Raw genomic sequence first — 22,366 nt, 5'->3', positions numbered from 1 at the left:
CAGCTTTCTTGCACCAAATTCTTCTAGCTCAATAGTGGAACTAGGTGGCCCCTTTACAGCTTCCTCTGCCTTACTTGATTCATGGTAAACTGCTTTACCATAATTCTTTTCAGTGCATAGACTGTCTGTGACCAAAGACCATCTAGCAATTTACCAGGGCTTCTCCAGTTTGTCTCCATAGACACAGTCAGTGGAGCAGACATGCCTTTGGGATCCTGAAGGCTGCAGCTGAACAAAATAAACCACAACATCCCAAGGCCTCCTTGTGATGGCAATGCTTGTATTCTGTCTGTATCATCAGTGAGCATCACAGTTACTTGCAATGGCATTCTCTCCTCCACAGCCATATGAGCTAAATTAAGGAGTCTGTTCATAGTATCAGTGTCCAATCTCAGAAAGCACCAGCTCTACAATAAGCGTGTGAATGAATTGGACTGATGAGCACTGGATGAACAGTACCACATCACTCATTTACTGTGACAAGAGCAGAAAAACCATGAGGTAGGAGAAATAAAATGTCAGCTGAGGATTTCTGGTTGTCTGTGTTGGTGGTGCTTAGCCTTAGCAAAGGAACAGCTCCTGTCACTCCATACAGGTCATGGGTCTGAGCAAATAGAAAGTGCCATTCCTGCTGCCATGTGCCACAGTGATGCACCTGTAAATTCATAAAGGGCAGCTTTGCTTTTTTCCGTACTTCTAAAACACCATAGGTTCAAAGCATCCAAAAGGATGTAAGCAGCCCCAGATTCCTACTGAGAAGCCATGGGAAGGCCTCAGAAGCCAGCAATAAGCTCTGATAATGACTGTTGTTCTTCTCTGCTGAGTGAAAGTTCTGCCTGCCCTGCAGCCTTAAGCCTGCCTTTGAACAATTTGGCCTCCAGTACAACTCATAAGAAGAAGCTGCTTATTTGTTTTTCATAGCAGCTGCCAAGGGGATACCCTTTTCTTGCAGAAAATGGTCTGATGTTGGCTGAAGCCATAGAGCAAATAGATCAAACATTCATTCTGCTTACAGAAAGAAAACTTGCTCAGCATTGTTCTTCTTTTGGTGGAGTGGCAAAGTACATGGAGATCCTTCTCAGATCTGGAACCAGCAGGTTCATCTGAAGACAAGATAGGTGTGCTGTGGGCTGGCTTGGAACCTGGAGAGGCAGGCTCTCTTCATCACTGGGGTGTAGCTGTTTCCTCATTCCGAGTTGATTGGTGATACCTATGAAGTGGATCTCAGATGATTTCTCCAAACGTTGTGATAGGGCTTCCTGACAAAAAATTTTATTAGACAGCAGCCAGGATCTAGTCTCTTCATGTAATCAGGTGACAGCCATTAACACACTATAACTCTTCAGCTTTGGAGGATTGTGCATAATTCTCAGAACCCAGCTAAGTCATGACTACCAGTACTGTGGGTTGAGATTTGTGCTGTCTATGAGTCTTGTGTGATGGCAGAAAACACTAATGCATGGACACAAAATGCATGGAATTAATAACTTTTCTGCAGTCTTTGATTCTTACTTGCTCGGTTCATCTAACGTGAGTTAGGAGGAGTTCAATCAAACTGACTACGCAGACAGCTCCACAGAAAGGATTCTGAGCATAAAGCCATTCCACAAAGCTATACTGTCCTTTCCAGCTGCACACATATTCTACTTACTGTTTGAAAAGTGTTTTTTTAACAAGTTTGTTGACACTTTTTTAAAAACACTCCTGTTGATTCCTTCTCTTTTTGATGGTCTAGGTCAAGCTGTCCAGTGGCCATCCTTTCTGATAGTAGTTTTCTCATGGGGTGTTTTATCAAGGACTCAGCCAATTCCCATGCAATATATAGTCATCCTCCTCTAGCTCCTTGTTTGTACAGATAGATCAGTCCCTCACCACCTCTAATAGGGGTTGTCTCTTGGTTGTTCTGATCCTTACCTGTGAGAACAATACACAGTACCAAACTATACTCCATACTACCTGTTGGGATGTCTCAAGAGTGCACTGGAGAAATCCACAGCTGACTTGGCTGTGGAGTGCAGACAACTTCAGAATCATCCCTTGCATTGTTTCTTTTAGGAATGGAGAGAGCAACAATGATGAGGATATGTGTACAACTGCTGTCCTGAGGACGTGGAAGCCACCTTTTTAATCTTTTGCTCTGTATTTCTTACTGCTGCACTCTATTTTCTGCATCTCTGTGGCAAGGGAAATTCTTCCCTGCTCTGAGTGCAGATCTTTCCTGTTGACAACAGTATGATAGTGCATAATGTACACTTAGTCTGTCCCTAAGAGTACAATTGCTTGGTGCTGATGTGGAGATAATCCTTTGTTGCTAGTGGTGGCTCAGGCACAGGGCTATCAGACAGGTACAAGTGCTTTTCTAGGCACTTCAGTGTAGTTTGTATCATCTACAGGATAGGCAACACTGCCTCTGCTTTCCACACAGCTGCTAAGAACAATTTATTGTAGTTTGCACTGTATGATGTTATTATTTGCTGGACCTGATTCAAACTATCATGCTCATTTTGGCCACATGGAACCCAGAAAGAATTATGGACAAAATGTTTGGGTCTCACAGAAATTACCTCTGCAGTTACCCACAAGAGTGAAGAGATGGTCTGTGATGTCTCAGGGCAAATCTCATCAATTGCCCAGGAAAGTGTCACATCACATCTGCTATCACAAAATATTTACAGTATACAGTAGGAAAGATAAAATCCCTTCTAGATAAAGTAGGACTCTGGCTGAGTGCCCAGCCTTGCTGCCAAACAGCTGGCCTTGCTGCTAGAGCAGAAAGTTGAAAAGGGAAGTATGTTTATCTGGAGGAATGTGCATGAAAGTTAACAGAGGTAAGAGACCTTATTCCCAGAGACCAGAATTACCTGGAGACCCCACTAACATCCATTCCAAATTTTTGTTGGAGAGCCCTTAACAAAATGTTTATTTAAAATGAAAGCTCATTCAAAGGCTACCATTCAAAATGACCATGGAAGCACAAATCCTTGTATGCTCACAGGCTGAAAAATACAGCGTTATGGAAATCAGCTTCTATGAACAATGAGAGCTGTGCTATGTGTTTTGTATTTTTTTCCCTTTCCAACCCAAGCCATTCCATGATTGATTACTTCCAATATTGAGAAAGCATTTGGGTGGTTCACATAAGTTTGTTTTTATCAGCTAGCCTCTCTCATTTGCATTTCTGTCTGGATGGGAAGGCCAATTTACTCAGCCTGCACGTGCATGTGCCAGTCAGCATCATAGTTATTTTTAAGCATGACTACTTCACTTCCAATAGGTTGACAGAGAAGTGAAATTCCTTGTGTGAACATCAGGCAATCATTATGTCTGTGAAGATGGCTGTGAAGTGTAGATTTTGTGTTTACATCATTGTTTCAGATCACTAAGAAAAATGTATTTTGCTAAAAGGAAACCAGCGTGGGGCAAAAATATACAATTAGATTTGTCAAGAAACAGAACATTCAAGATGACCAAGCACAGTGAGTGATTTTCCATATCTGCTATCTAACAGCCCCTCTTGTGATTGGTTCATTAGCTTGTCCATAAACTGACTATTTCTTAACAATCAATCCTATATATGAGCAAAACACTAATTTTTTAAATGAAGCTGTTTAGAGAAAATCTGAGCAAAGAATATCCCTGCAGCTGGGGTAGAACTGCAGGCCTCTTTTGTACGCCCAGTTACCAGCTGCTGGGGAGAATATGAATCTATGGTATGGCTATTGTGTTTAATGTCACCTATGTCTAAGCATAGTTAATTGGGAGTTCATAGTATGTCTGTGTGTGCGTGACTTTGAGCAAGGGACATGAACTCTGGTGCTGGTACATAGGTGCCAGCAGTTAGGAAGAGTGGAATCCAAGGGCAGCCACTGGGCAGGTTAAGTGCTTGGGTCCAGCTGCTGCAGGTACACATCTTGTACACAGAAATGTATATAGTGCATATATAATGCATGATTTAGTGGAGAGTTGTTAGAGTTACGGTAGTATGGTTAAGTTGTGGTTGGACTCGATGATATTTAAGGTCTTTTCCAACCTGACTGATTCTATGATTCTGTATTTCCTACTAACAGACCTTCATCCTGAGCAACCAAAATGGGGGAGTAGGATGAGCTGTTGGTTCTGTTTGTGTTTGCAGGTGAGCTGAGTGTGCCTGTTTATGCTGTCTGAGGTGGCCAGCTATGTGTGTATATATGTGTTACAGTTGGCTGTTTGTGCATGTGCTTACCAGGAACATGAGCTCAGTTCTGCTACTGGTTGGACCTGAGGCTGTGGAGCTGTAGCAACCTTACCTCTGCTGGATTACTGAATTTGGCAACCCCTGGCATATAAAAGCCTTTTATGCTCACGCTTCATCATACATTCATAGATGTTGATCTATTGATACTGATGTTGCATGCAGTTATCCTCTATCCCATGCAGGACTGTACATTTCTTCTTCCTGGTCTGCACAAGGTTTCTGTTTCCCAGTCCTCAGGCTTCTCAAGATCTCCCTGACTTGGAGCTCTGCTGTTTGTCATTTCAGCCACTCTCTCATAGGTTGCTTCATCTGCAGATCTGCTGGGAGTTGCACTGTTCTTCACCATTCAGGTCATTATTGAAAATACTGAACAGTGTGGGAACCATCCAGCAGTTGGATACTGAGCTGGCTACTGTCCGGTGGGCCTGGCCACCCAGCTGACAAAATTAACTGCTTTAGTAAATACTCAGCTTCTAAACAGGAACGGTGGGGAAGGTGTTCACCTCCCCAAAGTCAGTGTGGCATAGGAAGCTTATCTGAGTAGTGTTTAAAGCCTCTTTTGTTCCCTGTTCAACTCCAGTGTATGGAGATCAAGGTACCACTTCTGCCAAGCTCCTTGCACTTACTGATGCATTAAGGCAAAAACAGGAACACACAAAGATGTATGTCTTCCTGGGAGCTGATAAAATGCTCTAAATGGCAGAGCCAAGTCAGGAATAGCTTTTGTCTCTGGCTTTCATCATTGTTATTCCTCATTAATACTCAAAATGAAGTTCCACAAAACAGCCTTCCCTTCCAGCCTCTCCAACTCAATCAACCAACTGGGCAGAGCAGGAGCATCACAGACTTTGTTTTCTTCCTTGACATTTCTCATTGCAAAATAAAAAAACTGATAGCATTTAGCAGAATTGAACAACTGACAAAGCCCTCTACTGCTGACATGCTGGGGCTTGTTCTGGGACCTGTTCTTGGACCTGTTCTTGTCTGCCTTGGTAGTCCACACATGGCAGAAACTCTGACCTAGAGAAGAAGACTGTCCTCACAGGTGCTACTGTGACTCGCAGTATTTACTCTAGGCAGTGCTTACTGGGAACTGGGAGCTGTGGTGCAGTAGGTAGCCAGTTAATCCACATCTGTGCACTGCCCTGATAAAGAAACTCACAAGAGTATTTAACTGGATTTCACATTTAACTGAAATTAGATAATGCAGCTTATGTTTCAAGTTAGCACTGTATTAACACAGGCACCACATGCTGGAAGATGACATTATTGCTTGATGGAAAATAAAACACAGTTTGTAATCTGCACTGTTTCTCTCTCTCTTTTTTTTTTTTTTTTTTTTTTTTTTTTTTAAATCTCTTTTGGTATGTATATGAAATAAAAACATTCAGGAAAATTAGCAGGATTAATGCTGTGATACACAGACTTCATATTACCTACAGACTCGGCTGCTCTGCATGCTCCGAAGCCCAGCTATCCTTTTCACACAGAGGGTGGTGACGCACTGGAACAGGTTGCCCAAGGAGGCTGTGGATGCCCCATCCCTGGAGGCATTCAAGGCCAGGCTGGATGTGGCTCAGGGTAGCCTGGTCTGGTGACTGGCGACCCTGCACATAGCAGGGGGTTGAAACTTGATGATCGTTGTGGTCCTTTTCAACCCAGAGCATTCTATGATTATGATACAGGAGCAAGTAAGATTACACTTTGCAAATGTCTTGTCTACATTGAACAAGAAGTGAACATTATTGTGGTGGCAATTCATCTAGTGTGAAGAAGGAAAGAAAGTACAACTACTTCAATTTTAAGGACTTCTGCTAATAATCCTTTTAAAAATAATGAATCAAGATTTAAAATGTCTCCCTTCCAAAATATTGTGCAACAGTTTCAGTTTAAGAAAACTGCTGAATGCAATCAACTTTTGCCCACAAGTGCAATACAATTATTTTATTGCACAATTTTATTTTTAAAAACTTGCATAAACTCTTGTTTCATCAGGAGCAAACAGCTATGAAGAAAAGCGGAGAGCAGCAGGAATTTGGGCTTCCTTTCAGAGCCACCACCATAGCAGTGTAAGTCCTGACTCCACATGGCATCCAGTTCTTGCTCACCTGTAGTAAACTAAATTTTGGTGGTGGGAAGCACTGCTATATGCAACTATAGAACATCTGTTACATACTTTGTTTTATATAAGTTTACCTTTATATAGAAATTTGTCTTGTGATTTCTACATGGTTTGTGTTTTTTTTAATTTTGTTTTGTTTTTCTTTTGAATGTATATGGTTCAGTTCACATAGCAGTTATTTCAATACAACTTTACTACTACCACAGTTCTCAAGATCTTATTTGGGACAATGAACTCACAGGTACAAAAGTCTTGGCCACCCTCCACAAGTTGGAACAAGGACTGCTAACAGTAAAGTAATCAAGCCAGATGCCACAAACTGTTTTTATGAGTAGGGATCTTCTCTGGGAAAGATGCAGGTAATGTGAGTAGAGATGTCTGTTAGAGATTATGATAGCTATTTACTACCTCACAGAGAGCATACACGTTTCCTCCTGGAAACAGCAAACCAGAATTCGTTTTTACACTGTTTTCTTTCAAGAAAGACCTCTCAATATTGTATTTTCCCACAAATAGACAAATTCAGGCAAAGATCCTGAAATGGGAGGAGAGTACAAATGAAGTATTACGAACAAAAAAGGAGCAGCATTCAAATAAAAGGTCTAGAATTTGCCCAGAATGATTGTATAATTTTCACCAGTTGTGGTCACCTTGCTGTACTGTATGGTATGTGAGAACAAACTGTCTCAACTACAGTTCTGTACTTTAGTTGTGGCAGGTTGCAGCAGTGTAAGTAGAACATTAAAAAAGCAGAAGATAGTTCTTTGTTTACATTTTGATTTTAATATTCCAGTTAACTAGAACACCAGTAATCTCCTCGGAGGACCATGTGTCTCAGATCTCTACTCTGCTACAGGCAAACCACAAAAGCTAAACTTTTAATCAGTATAAGTATTTAGCAGCATAGAATCAGAGCAAAATTGATGCATCTGTAGAAATTTCCTGTGAACTACAATAGAAGACTACCACCTATAAATAGTTACACATCTTTTGAATCTTCACCTTTTCATTAGAGGGAGTAAACAAGGAGGGATTACAGATTAAGTTGCTGTAGCCAAGTCATTTTTTATTGGCTGTTTGTTACTGTTTGTAAAAAAGCATTAGTGCTTTTTTAACTAAACCCAAAAATACAAATATTACTTCACTGTAAACCACGCAAGTACTTAAACACTTAGATTACATGTTGATGCATTTTGCTCTTCTAAAAGGGATACTGATAGCTGGAATTTTTGGATACCCATATTTAAGAACCACCACAAGGATGCAATAGGGCTTACAAATACCTGGATATATAAGACAGTCTCTACAATTCTCTTCAGACTACACTTCAAGTGCTCAAAACAGCAAGGATCACTTGTGATATTACATGATCAAAAAAACAAAAAAACAAAAAAACAAAAAAACAAAAAAAGGAAAAGGTGTAAACGTTTTTTAAAAAACAGATTAAACAATTTGAGAATCAAGCCGTGCACAACAGATACTGGCTTCAAAGGAATGGGTATTCCTAGATTCTCCCTCAGCTGAGCTTCCTGGATGTTGGGAGAGAGCATTATTGGTCATATTCACTATGAGGAGCAGCTGACAGTCTGATGGCTTCACTGCTGGGCAAATTATCATTGCAACATGAATGACAGTTTTGCTCCCCTCTTTTCTCTGACTATTTCAGGCAATAACAATAGAATGTGCTACACTTCTTTATACCCTTGATAGACCCATAATGATAGCCACGGCTTCAGTGCACTGAATACTGTGCCAAGGAGAGCAGGAAGAAACCACTGTTAAGCAGAAGTTTGGGTAGCAAAGCACTTTTTCACCACCTATTTCCTGGATATATTTAAAATATATATGCATCTAATCTAAAAAAAATTAAGGTAAAAGTTCTTCCCTTTTATTACTTTGGATTTCTCTGGTAGTAGAGTAATTCATGCAAAAAAAAAAATAATAATAATAATAATTTTGAGCTCTGAACAAAGCTTGATGGAATACAGGAAAACTCAGTGTTTAGTGAAATTATATTGCCAATTTGTCCTGATGAAAGATTTTCCAAGTACGTGTGCAGAGAGCTTTTTTTTTTTTCCCCTTAAGGTTTCTGCAGAAACACTGACTTTTCTCCAATTCTAAAAAGTTACTGAATATCACAAATATGCAAAGGACGCAAATATGTGCAAATTCAAGAGTCAGTATGCCTGAGATCCCACCGTGTCTTTGAAATACCACCAGAGTCCTTCTGAATAAAAATATATCAGAGCAAGAACTAATATTGACAAAACAAGAAACAAGCCCTATGATTTTCCATTTTTTTAAAATACAAAATAATTTAGCTCACTATCAATAAGAAAAGGCTTTAAAAAAAGCCTTTAAAAAAAAACAAAACTACATAATAAGCAAAATCTACAGAATATTAAAAAGAATCATTTATCCCTAATAAATAATGCCCTCTAAACTAATATTGAGCAGAAAACACATGTTGAGTATTATTTGAGATGGCTATGAAATTTGAGAGGTAGATGTTTAAAATCAATCAGTTACTTGGGAAAGGCACTGCTATGGCTATCAATGTAAACAGCATTAAGTTTTATCTCTGTTTTGTTCATATCTGCACAGGAGTGCAGAGGAGATGAAGAACATCTCTCATCTCACAGTATCTGTATTCATTTAATGTCTTTGGTCTGCATCTGATCTCCTGAAATGGAGGGCAAAGGGAAGAAAGAACAAGAAAGGCGATCAAATCAATCCCACTGGTGTATGTAGACAAGTAGAAAACTGAACACAGCAGCCAGATTGTACACTGAAGGTGACTGTGTCATAGCACAATCCTCAGATGAGAACACCAGAAAACTATAGGCTGAAACTGAAGCATCAGAAATCCTGTACAACAGTTTCCATGATATGAATTCAGATGTCTTGTCTTATGTACTCACGGTGGTGATGTGCCACTGCAAAAGCACTTCTGTTCCTGTTTACCATGCCCGCTGAGTTTGGGGTCTTCATTACAAGGAAAAGCAGTAACAAACAGCACTGATACAAAGGCTTTGTCACAGTGATGAGAATACATTAGCTGGGTAACACTCATGAAAAGTGTTACTTGTTCCAAGAAGTAACCATTTAAAAATGCTGCTACCATCAGAACCTGATGGTATTTAGGTAATAAACTAATAGACAAATGGAATCACAATTTTTCTATTCTTTGGGTAGTCTTCAAATTTCTCAAGGTACCATCTGAAAAAAAAAAAGAAAAGTCCAAATCTGTTGAGTATTGCATCTTCAAAATACTTTCAAGGAAATTAAGTAACTGCACAACACAATTTAAGTAATATGTATTTTTCAAATCCAAGCCAGAAAATAATGTCTTTAAAACCTACTCTGGATAGAAAACTGCTATTTACCACACTCACCCTAAATCTGATTGTGAGATACAACAAAACAAAGCTACCACTTCCAACAGTGAGAAATCAAACTAGTAGTGCGAGGAGAGCAGCCAGGGAAGAAATGGCCTATTGTAATAAAATGTATATTGTAATGATTCCTATTTGTATTTTAGAAGCAGAGGAAAAAATAATATCCAAGGCAATAAGTCAAATTTTATAATGACTACATAAGCAAGCATGATACTTTACACCTGGTTCTGGATAGAAAAACCCTCCATTCCAGTCAGAGTTCACACAGTCAAACACTGCAATAGCTTTACTAGTTCCCTTCAACAACTATCACTATTTTCACATCCAGACAATTACAAAAAACAAAAAAAAAAACCACAAAAAAACAACTGACCAACCAAACAAGAAAACCACATTACACTAACAGATGCCATTACATCACTATGGCAAACACATTTGCTCCTGTTTAGTACTTATTCTGCTTCTCTAATATAGAAAAAAGTTAAATAATCTAGGCTCCTCAAAGTTGCAAGTGTTCACATTAACAGAAATTAACTGAAAGACTGAAGTTGGAATAAGCAGAGAACAAAACTCTCACAATAATGCACAACTAATTTTGATGTTGTTGCTGGCTTACAGTTTCAACACTGAATAATGCACATTGCCTGTTTGCCTAGTGACACACAAGAGGAAGTTCTGTGACTTCTATAGAAAGCATGCATTGCATGATTACTTGCAGTTGTGTGATATCAACATTACACTATTATATCATACATTACTTTTCAGTAATTTATTCCAAGTTTGTAAAATTGAAACTTGCTTAGATTTGCTATTTTTGCTTTTGCTTTTTCCCCACTTCACTCCTTTTATTAAAAAACAAACAAACAAACAAACAAAAAAAACCATTGCTTCCCTTAATGCAAATTAATACCTTTAACAACCTTTAGGGTTTTTCATAACACTCTAATTACAAAAACATGAAAGAGTTTTACCAAGGCTTAAGATACACAGAAAGAAACCATGGAATTTGAGTCCAAAGAACATAATAGATGAGGAAAGACTGAAGGACCTGATTGGTTCCTTCCTCACCACCTGGGCTGCAGAGGAAGAGGACAGAGGGTTATTTCTGCATACAAGTACTGGAACAGGAGACCTAAGATAATGGAGCGAAAACCACAAAGAAAATGCAATTCCTTGCAGCTGGGATGCAATGGCCTCATGCCGAACTGCAGACTAGAGACTAACTAGTTGGGTACCAGCTCTGCACAAAAGGGGAAAGACATTCTGGTGGACAGGTTGAACATTGAGTTCAGCATGATGGATCCTTGCAGTGACAACAGCTAGCTGCATACTGAAGTGCTTTAACATGTATAGAGCCCCAAGTTAAGGCAAATGCTTATACACAACTATTCAACAGTCAATAAACCGTATCTAGATTACTGCATCCAATTTTAGGCTTTCAGTATGCCCCAAAACTCAGGAAGAGTTCAGCAGATGGTCAGTCATCTAGACAGCTGTGTAGCTGGATCATTCAATACACAAGGAAGGGTTGAATTAACTAGATTTGCTCAAGCTGGAGAAAAGAAGTTTAAGTGGAGCATTTAATTGCAGTCACCCACTATCCACAGAGATATTAGAGAGAAGACAGAGCAATATTCCTCCTGGAGGTGTGCAGAAAATGGTCAAGAGACGGGGATAAAAGTCGCACCACAGAAAATTCCAGCCAGACATAAGGAAAAAGAATTATTCCCTATGTGAATGGCAAAGCTCTCAAACAAGATATTTTTCCTCAGAGGTGCTGGAATCTTTGTCCTCAGGGGGACTCTGAACTCAAACGTATGAAGCCCTGGACAACCTGATATAGCAGTGAGGTTATGAGCAGGTCAGAGTAGGTCTTCACAGGTCCAGAATGAATTACATTCATTTAATGAATAGCCATGACCACCTCATTGTATGCTGTGTGCTTATGCTTAACTACCCTACTGAAATCTTGTCGCGTTTAATACTACTCAGAATATTCTCTCATTCTCCACAGCAGTAACAGCTTTTCGCTAGACTTGTTCTGCAACATCTCTGTGGTATAATTTATGAAATGGAAATGAAGTGTGAAACAGCAGAAATTATAAGACACAAACACTTACTGGTGGTGTTGCTTTGCCCTTGAACCCAAAATGAAAAGCGTACACAGTGCAAATGCAAGGCTTTCAATAGTGCAGCAGGCAAGAGCAAATCCAAACCATTCCAGGATCTCTCCGAAGAAGTTGGCTCCGCTGACATATTCAAACATTCCTCCTGAAGGCAGAAAGGGCAGGATTACTTTAAAAGCACATTTATCAAGGAGATCTTTGATAGTACTTTCACTGCAAGTCTAAGACCACCCATATCATCAGTGTCTCTTCGTATATTTTTTAAAGCAGTAGAAACAGCGTTTTGCAGTTCAGGCTGTCTTATATAGGATTGTTTCAGTCTTCATTCTTACCCAGCTCCATTTATCCTTTAGAAATCACAGGGGAAAAAAAAGCTAATATACTTAGTAACAGAAGTGACTTCATGCCTCCTTAAATCAGTGACAGTGACATCAAGCTGGCACTGACCATGAACTGAACTTTTTATTTTAAATAAACAAAAATTAAAAAGTAATCCCTTTTGAATAGTCTCATAAAATATCCCTATACTTCTTTAGCATACAATACTTCAATAAATTGAAGAAATTATGCATCTCAGGTAAATGATGAAAAATATTATTCAAAATTCAAGTTTCAAACTTGTCCTCTAGTTTAAGATGTGTTGCCCTTTTGTTCTTGCATCCTGTCAGACTTAAAGATCTTAACTACAAGTACTTCAACGCTGACCCTCACAAAACAAAAATTATCAGTTTGTGTTAGGTGTATTTTACAGCCAATTAGGCATAAACAATCAGTACTCACCCGATGGGAGAGTTATAAAATAAGAACTTTCACCCTGATTCCAAAGTTAACATACAAACTGACATCACAGTAAGCACCATGCCAATGGAACCAACCAAACAAATATTTGCAAACTGTAGTAAAGGACATGTTTTGACCTTGCTTTAATTACTTTGCTTTTGTGACAAAACAAAAGCAGAATTCCAGTGCTTAATTTGGATAAGTAATATTAAAAAAAACAACTCCTCTTGATCAAGGAGCAAAGAACATCTTTTTTCCTTCTGAACATTTCACAGCACAGTAGTATTCATTTGCAGTAGATGCAAATCCAAGTGCCCATGTAAAGATAAAACTATCTTCTTGGTGGAAAAAATAATATGAACTCTAAGAAACCATTTCCTAAGGTAGACAAACTGCTTTTACAAGTTTCTTCTCAAATCATAACTTATTACCTCTAAAAAGATAATACCAAGCTTTAGAAGGTCACATTTACAGATTGGAATATCTATTTATGTTTGAAGATTCTTCTTGAGGTCACCTAGTGCAACTCCACCCTGTTCAAGCAGGGTCAACTACAGCTGGAAGCCCAGAAAAATGTCCAGTCAGGTTTTCAGCATCTCCAAAGATGGAAACTGCAGAGTCTCTCTGGGCAATCTACCCTATATTCTTTGACTACCCTCACACTTAGAAATAAATAGAATTGTGCGTTCATATAGGATTTCATGTGTTTCTTCTGTGTCTGTTGCCTTTTTGCCTGTCAGCAGGCACCACTAAAAAGAACCCGGCTTCTTTACCTTCACTGCCTCTCATCAGATATTTACATCTGTTGATAAGATCATCATAAGTATTTTCTTTTTCAGGTTGAACAGCCCCGGAACTCCTCCTGAAAAATGCTATACAGATTATTGATTACCTCTTGGTATCTTGTAACCAGTTTCTCCAGGTTTTCTCAGATTTCTGAGGATATGATCAGAATGAATATTGATTGCCATGCCAATCAGCCACCCCATGAAACCTGAAAAGAAATATTCAGAATATTAGTCTATAGTATACTGAGTGAAAATAATCAGAAAACAAAGTAACAGGTAACATATTAGGCATGTTATCTCAAAGCAGTCATAATATAGTAATGTAAAGCACTCTAAGCGGTTCTAGTGACTCCATGGACGATCCCAGTCTCACATTGAGCTCTCAGGTAAATAAGGCTTGTAGCAATTTCTCTTGAAGGAAACATTATTTTAAGTATAAAGTGTTATTCTTGGGTGATAGACAAAAATAAGCACATATTTATGTGCATGCATGCATACATACACATACGTATTATGTATATCTTCTAACTTCAATATCAAAAACCAAACACATCAAAATTTTAAACAACATGGAAAACTAGTCATTCTCATTTCCAGTAAAACGACACACCTCAGACTTCTTTTTAAATGACAATATGCCAAAGTTCCTGCAGCAGACTGTTTTGTAATTAATAGGAATGAAAAAATACAGTAGATTCTCGTGCAAGACTAACAAAGATAATATCATCATACTCCTAGAAGTTTAGGGTAGGAACTTGGTAAACCTAGTCTTGCTGAGCATTAACAAACTCTGAGCTTGAAATTATTCACCAAATAAAAGGGAAAAAAAGAAAAAAGAAAAAAGAAAAAAGAAAAAAGAAAAAAGAAAAAAGAAAAAAGAAAAAAGAAAAAAGAAAAAAGAAAAAAGAAAAAAGAAAAAAGAAAAAAGAAAAAAGAAAAAGAAACCATGTAGTTAAATATTATGGAAAAATTTCTGCTGTAATTTCTCAAATTCAGTACCAGGTTGTAATAGATTTCTCTGTATTCTAAACCAGAAATTTATTCTAAGATTACTGGAACTAAAGAATGAATGCTAAGACCCAATTTGCATAAAACTGTGGGCAGTTCCAGGCATCACAATATAGGAAGGACATAAGGCTATTAGAGAGCATCCAAAGGAGGGCTACAGAGATGGGGAGGTGTGTGAGGATCAGCTGCAGTCCCTTGCTTTGGTGTTGTTTTTCTTTCGTTTTGTTGGGTTTTTTTTTACAGGCCAGAGAAGAGGAGGCTGAGGGAAGGCCTCATGGAGACCTACAGCTTCCTCAGGTTCTTCACCAGAAAGTGGTTGAGCACTGGAATGAGCTCACCAGGGCACTAGTCACAGCCCCATGCTTCTGGAGTTCAAAAGCTATTTATTAGACAATGCTCTCAGACAAAGGTTTTGGCTTTTAGGTGGTCCCATGTAGAACAAGTTGGACTCCATGGTTGTTGTGTGGTCCTTCCAACTCAGGATATTCTGTGACTTATTGTGAAGGTGAAATAAAGAGCTGAGAGAGGCAAAGGAGCAAAACTCTCTACAAATTTGATAATTCTACAACTTAATACTGTCACATTCAAAGATGCACAGAACAAAGATAACTGATATCAGAGTAGCTTGTTGCTTTAGTTGCGATCTAGCTTCTACAAGACAGGAAAAACAGGAAGAAGCATACTTAGGTTAGCACTTAATTGGGATTTTTTTTCCCCATATTTGACTTGCTGTGAGTGTGTGTTTGGTAATTCTAGCAAAAGGGATAAAGATAGTTGGTATACAGTAAAAAAATGCATTAACCTAATTAGAAGGGTACATTAAACAGCTCTAAGTCATTTGGGAGTTCAACTGTCTGAACAGAAACTAACTGAGGAGTCTGACAGGCTTGTCATTAAGAAAAAGAAAACCATGCACATCATCTTACATTAGTCAAAGCGTATAACTGCAGGAAAAAAGAAAAACTTTTTAATTTATTTTTTAAAGTTGTTAGTGTGTCAATCTTATCAATGTATCTGGTCTGATAAATTAATCCCCACAAACCTCAAAGGCCTCCATGATGGCAAATGCTTGCCTTCACACAGCTGTTGGAATTCATTTTGCAAGATCAAAGACCCATTTGTTTGTGCTTGCTTTAAGCACATGCCATTCATTAAAAGATCCGCCAACATTTTAATTCAATATCAACAATAATTAACCGGCTGTTATCACTGCTGCTACTGGGGAACAGAAGCTGTTAGCAGCTTTCTCAGGAATACACTGTTTCTGTGAAGTTTCATTTGTAACCACAAATTAAGCTGTAAATCTTTTGAAAGCCAGCTTGAAACAAGCATCCCTTAACATCGTCTGAAATACGTGCAAAGTGAGATGTATTCTATCCCAGTTCTAACTTAACAGCAGGCCTATGAAGTCCAGTGAGAACTGTTCCGAGAAGCTATCCATTTATATCTTGTGCACGCTGCTTTGAAGGGAAAGGAAACACGTAACAGTCAGACCAGACCTTTCTATACAGTATCTAAACAAAGTTCTGGGAAAGTTACATTCTGATCATCTTAGCAATCGCATAATGAACTTCAAATTAACCAGAAAGACATTGCCTCTCTTTCAGCCTCAGCTGCAAACAGGCACCAATCAACTTGTCTTTATTGACTAAAATACGGAACCATTCCTCCTGTTACCTTGTGGAGCACAGTTGCTAATCCCTCAGATTCAGAACTTCTGGCCCTGATGCAAGAACACATTTTGAGAAAACCAAGAAAACTCTAGGCTTGATGTACCTTATTTATTGTTATCTTGTGTCACTCAGCAGGATGGCTTACCCACTTAATCCAAGGTTTCATAGAAATAAAAACTGTAGTATAAAGGTTACAGTGCTCTGCATCCTCAGGTTTTGTTGCAATAAAGCACATGATATACCAAAAAAATCCAGGATTGAAATTCACAGTTTTCACCTTGCAGTTTAAATTTCTGGCTATATGTCATCTTTGATAAAAGTATTCCTTGTTGCTAGGAATAGACAAGATTCAAGTTTTTCCACACAGGCCAACTGAATTGAACCCACCTGCAAAAATACTGAATTTTATTTGGATCAAGCACAAGGGCTGCTCTGAAAGAAATTACTTTTTATTACGTTGGTCCATGACATCAGAGAGATGATGGCATAGCAGTAGAGACTGAACTTTCCCCTCAATATCCCATTACATTTTGTTGTCATGCGACAGATGGCAGCAGAGGGACAATCTTACAGAATGGTGTCTGACATGGGAGTGCCTACTGAGCAGAAGTTTGTCAATGTATTCCTCCATGCAGAAAAAATTGCACCCATTGACATTCATCTGCACTTGCTGAATGTTCCTGGAGACCAAACAGTGGATTCATTCACAGTGAGGGATGGGTGGTGCATCTCAGCAAGGGTGACAGGTTACCTCTGCTAGGGTAGATTGTTAAAAGCATGGCATGCAAACTTTTGTTGACTGCTGGCAAAAAAATGCACAACTAATGGTGGTGACTGGGTTGCAAAATAATGTTTCGCAGCTGAGAATCTGTTTGATTATGTAGTATTTTTGTATCTGTTGTATTTCCATGGAAATAAGTAAGAGGCATTACTTTTGGAGCTTCTGAGCCAAATCACTTCACACTCTAGATATAATTTTTGAGTGTAAAGGTAACACGTTAAGTCTTTCAGACTATTCTCTTTCAATACACAGAAATCCAAAGGAATTTGATTGCCAGCTTTCTTTTCCGTTGTTGCCTGCTGCCTGCTTCCATTTTGATTAAGAAGAAAGATTTGACTGCTCTACAGAGAAACTAAAGTTGCTGTGTGAAAGTCCTTTCCATATTTACCTCGGTAAGTTTAAAATACTGCTTGATTGGCTTGTTTCATTCTGCTTACAAGCAGAATGTAGACCTGTAAACACGCACATCTCTTACTCATAGCCCAGAGCAGGAAGTTTTCATTAGTAATCAAGCTATGTAAATGCTATATGTCTTATACCAAAATTTATCATAATCCTTTCAACTATAAATTCAACATAATTACTCAAAGATAGATTAGATGCCAATATAGTAGATCAACACAAGGAATTCACAGATGAATTCAAATATCAAGATTCAAAAGTACAGAGCAACTCAAGTGTTTTTAGGAAAGCATATCATTTGAATGTCTTTTCTTTCAAAAATAAATCTCTATCCAGACAGAGGGTGTTGAACTCTCACTATACCTAAGTATAAAAAAACATTTGCTTCTCTTGCATTAGTGGCTATGTACCAACTTGCTAATGGCCAGAAAAGAAAATGAAAACATACCTTGAAAAATAAGGGATGTTATTTGTACTATTAGATATGTGTATTGTTATTTCTATCTATATGGTAATTTGAATTTTCTTGAATAGCACACAAATTAATTGTACTCAAGTGTAAACTGTATTTCTACTAATACAATCCAATATTAACACAAGAAAAAACCTCTATACTGAAAGTTATAATCAGTTCCATGCTGATCTTCAGTTTTAGAATTTAGAATCCTTTAGTTTTTCTTAAATGCAAGTACAATTCTGAGAATGCTGCCTTTCGGGAGCACTGTACTTCACTGTCCGTATTCTCATGTCCTCATCATGACTGAATCTTGAGACTCCACTCTATAAAATTAAGAGTTGGGCCATGATCTGCATGACTTGGCTTCTGCCCAAGGTAAGTCTTGATAGGTAAACAGGAAGGAGTCAGTGTACATCAGTAGGTTCTCAGATCTACAGGATGTGCCATGAAATACAGATGACCTCTCAAGACACATGACATGGGAATTGGAGTTGGACTTGATGATCCTTATGAGTCCCTTCCAACTCAGGACACTCTATGATTCAAAGGGATTTTTTCATCCATCGGTATTAAACCCGGAAATTAAGGCTTCATGTAATACTAAAACACGTGCATAAGAAGGACAGTTTCCTGTTTACTACGTGTTCATTGCTCTTGTTTTCCCAATCACCTCTGCCCACATAGGATCTATCTTCCAAAAAAATGTACTCCTGCTCTGCAGGCTAATTCAGAGTGACAGCATGGTAAGTGCCTTCTGACTCACCTCCCCATTCCAGGTTTCAAGAATACATAAAGCAAGTTGCTGTATAGACACAACAGCTAGGTCAGCTTCCATGGACCCAGATAATGGCATTACCCATGCTCTTTCCATGGCTACTCTGTGTACAGAGCAGAGTAAGAACGTGTTGCCTGACTGACAGAGTTAGCTGTCAACATGAGAAAGCAATTGAATGGGGATTTAGATAATTAGAACAGCATAAGGTACACCGCAAGAGTTTGATGAAGGTAAAGCAAGGCAAGAAAGGAAGGATCTACTGACTAGAAGTACACGCAACTTTAGTAAGAACTGGTGTGAAAGGGTAACTGTCTGCAGATGACTGATCACACGTGCAGGTGCATAGGACCCTGTTAATAGCATCAACCACTTCAAGGTACCATGAGTACTCCTGCTTTTCACAAGTTCTTTATTGGCATGAGACATATGCATAAGGATCATAGTGTTGCTCCCATATTGCTCTGCATCTCAATGGTTTTATCAAGTCTTGTCCACATTTGAAGCAGAACATTCCAGTTTTCTTTCAAAACAGACTAGTTTGCTGCTCTGAACAAAGCCAACACAGTTCACAGAAATCAGAAATCACAGAAACATGGGAACTGTATTAAAAGCTATGAAACTGCTCCAAATCAATGAACTCTTATAGACCTGCAAAGACACTCAGTAAGGATGCACAAATAGAAAACACATCGTTTCCCTGCAAACTCCCACTACTGTGGTTAATTAGCCTCACCTTTCCTAATTTCTGTCTTCACAGCAAATTTATCTCATTTCAGCTTCGAGTTACAGAACTTAATTGGTCTTGCTGCATACTGACACACTGCCATTTTTGTTCTTCATATAACTTCATATAAGATCTACTGAGGGATAGCACTACAATGAAATGCAAAGTATACAAAAAATATCCACTTTTCCCACATCCTCCCCCTTTTCAGGGGATCTAAAGCAATATTTTTGACTTAAAAGGTGTTCTTACAGTCATTAAAGCAACACATCTTATGACTAGCAGTACAGGAAGTACATATAAAAATATATTCTAAACTAGTACTACTTGCAAACAAAATTCGTACACAGAAATGTTCACAACTGAAGGCAGCTGAACCTAAATATTTCCATTTATTAACTTGTATCTTTCAAAAATCTTTGAAAAAAGAGCATTTAAAAAAGCAAAAACAAAAAGAAAAAACAAAGAAGGAAGATCAAGCAAGGCTTATCACATAGCATTTTAAAAGATCTTGCAGTAAGGAGGCATTAATTTATGGCTCATGACTCATGTTTACAGCACTGCATTGAGATCACCTTTTGATTAAGGTACTGGATTAGGTTACCGGAAGCTGAATTTTTATACTCTGTATTGCATTTGTCTTTACAAGTTTTGATCAGCTGATCTTTCGATTTTTTTTTTTTTTTTTTTGGAACCAAATGTAAGGAGACTGAAGTTTCGAAAGTACTGAGAGTTACAGATACAGCCATCTAGTTGCCTACCTCCCACTGAAGATATTCCCCTGTACCTCACATTCTCCATTTTTAGAGCACATACAGTACTTCTTCCTACTCTTCACAAGATGAAGAAATTTAAATAGATTAATCACAGTCATTACAGCATTTAGCACAGCGATTCTCTGTTGCCATCCACAATAACTCTGCAGTAAAGGCCAAAGTTCCTTATTCTTGCTGTACAAGGCATGAGAAATCTGTGAGAAACACTAACTTGCTCTGATTCTAGAAGAGAAAATATTCTGGCTTATCTTCAGACCATAGAGACCCTTCTTCAGAGACTACCTTGGAAAATGGTTTTATTTTTGACAGTAGGTAAAAGTAGATGCTTAGGAAACAAAAAATATGGCAAGAAATACTTCATGCAAACACAGAATCACCAGGGTGATTCAATCATAGAATGGCCAGGGTTGGAAAGGACCTCAAGGATCATCAAGCTCCAACCCACCTGCCTCAGGCAGGGCCACCAATCTCCACATGTAATACTAGACCAGGCTGCCCAGGGCCCCATCCAACCTGGCCTTGAACACCTCCAGGGATGGGGCATCCACAGCCTCTCTGAGCAGCCTGTTCCAGCACCTCACCACTCTCTCTCTGTAAAGAGCTTCCCCTCAATATCCAGCCCAAATCTTCCCTCTCTCAACATAAAACCATTTCCCCTTGTCCTGCCATTATCTGTCTTTGTAAAGAGTTGACTCCCCTCCTATTTGTAGGCTCCCTTTAGGAACTGGAAGGCTGCAATAAGGTCATCTTACTCTTTTAATTATATGCTTGGCTCCAAGAGTAACTATAACCTAACCTCCCCATAGGGCTGAATGATCAACCCCATCAACTTATCCTTGTGGGGCAGTTTTGCTCTTTGACAAAGTACATCAGTATTATGACAGAGTCTTTTGACATTAAAAGTGGTATGCTGCTATTCATCAACTGCCATAACTCCATTAATTTGTGGGGGGTTTTTTTTGACCATGTACAAACCTTCAATATCTGTGACACCAAGAAAAAAGGAATTTTAGTTTAATCAGTATGTTATGTGGAAAATCTCTGATTTGTTCTAAACCCATGAACTGCAACTTCCACTTAAGGCCTCAATAGTGAAACAATATATTCTTATTCACTTTGGTGTCAAAGAACAAAGTAAGCTCACCTAGTGCTGACACCAGAGAAAAAATTCTCAATTCACAGCTATAAAATAAAATAAAAAAAATAGGATTAGAAAGCTTTCAGCTATACTACAGCAAACAAGATAACTAAGCTTATTTGGAATGCTGTGAAAAAAAGATCTAAAATGTGATTGAAGGTATTATAACTTTAGCTTAAAAAAACAAACGAAAAACAACAACAACAAAAAAACCTGTGAAGATAAAGGGAAATTTCTACTCTTAATGTTCTCATAGGATATTTTAACTTACCTGCAATGAAACAAGGGCGTTTTAACCAGTCTGAAGGGTACTCTGCATAGGTGCTTAAGCTTCGGCCTTGCAGATATCCATTGTATATACAGAAGAGAAGTGCTAGTAGGAAGGTGAAAAATGGTGTTGGTTTTCCTTGCCGGATCAGAAAAGGAAATATGAGTGCCCTATAACAAACAAGGAAAGAAAATCTGTTGCATAAATAAACATAAAGGATGCTTTCAGTGTCCAGACTTGCAATCCATAAACCATATCCTGCTTGCCAATTTCTCAGCAGTCTTTGATCTCAGTTCAGGTGGAAAGTTACACTTGTTTTAGCACCTAAATATTCAATTTGTTGTCTAACAAGCGTTAAGAGACCAGTCCTCCCCCGGCTGCTTACAGCAGAAATTTTGAGAGTTGTATTCAAAGCAATTACTCTGATTGGAGTGGCAAAGACAAACGATGTTCAACACAACATAATGTTCTCCTGCTTTATTCCTCAACCTTAAGTGGCATAATCAAGCATTCTGAAATGAACCCGGTCTTATAAACCCTACATGCAAAGCCTATCAGGATTTTCAGGTGACAACATCAACGTGAAAGGCATTGTGGTAGATGATAATACTTTACCTAACCAAGATATCTCGCAACAAACAGCTCTGTCATCCTTATCTGTATGGAATAAGGCACCATACAGTGAGTAAGATACTAAGAAAATGGACAAGTGCATTACAAACTGCTGAGCTGAAACATCAGAACAAATCAAAACAGTAATTATAGCTAAACCAGACAACACACCAACAAGCGTAGGGGCACACCTGTGTACTTTTACACACTGTAGGCACTTCTGCAGGGAAGCCAGAGCACAGGACAACTGGTGAATCACCTGCTTAGCTTCTCAGGTTATACTATTGCTTCATCATAAAATGTG

The 22,366-nt window shown here is 38.5% G+C and overlaps 1 protein-coding gene across 1 annotated transcript in view; it reads right to left on the bottom strand.

Annotated features, from left to right (window-relative positions):
• Nucleotides 1-9,508: 9,508 nt before the first annotated feature.
• Nucleotides 9,509-22,366, bottom strand: part of SRD5A1 (steroid 5 alpha-reductase 1) — a gene marked incomplete at both ends in the record, with an annotated part of 14,749 nt that continues 1,891 nt past the window's right edge. Inside the window, 4 exon segments of the mRNA XM_079533096.1 lie at nucleotides 9,509-9,575; nucleotides 11,875-12,025; nucleotides 13,553-13,654; nucleotides 21,454-21,620. Of these exon segments, the coding sequence (XP_079389222.1) occupies nucleotides 9,509-9,575; nucleotides 11,875-12,025; nucleotides 13,553-13,654; nucleotides 21,454-21,620 (487 nt within the window).

The sequence above is a fragment of the Tetrao urogallus genome (genome assembly GCF_951394365.1).
Source record: "Tetrao urogallus genome assembly, chromosome: 3".
Classification (NCBI taxonomy): Eukaryota; Metazoa; Chordata; class Aves; order Galliformes; family Phasianidae; genus Tetrao; species Tetrao urogallus.
This window is presented reverse-complemented; position numbering and strand designations above follow the sequence as displayed.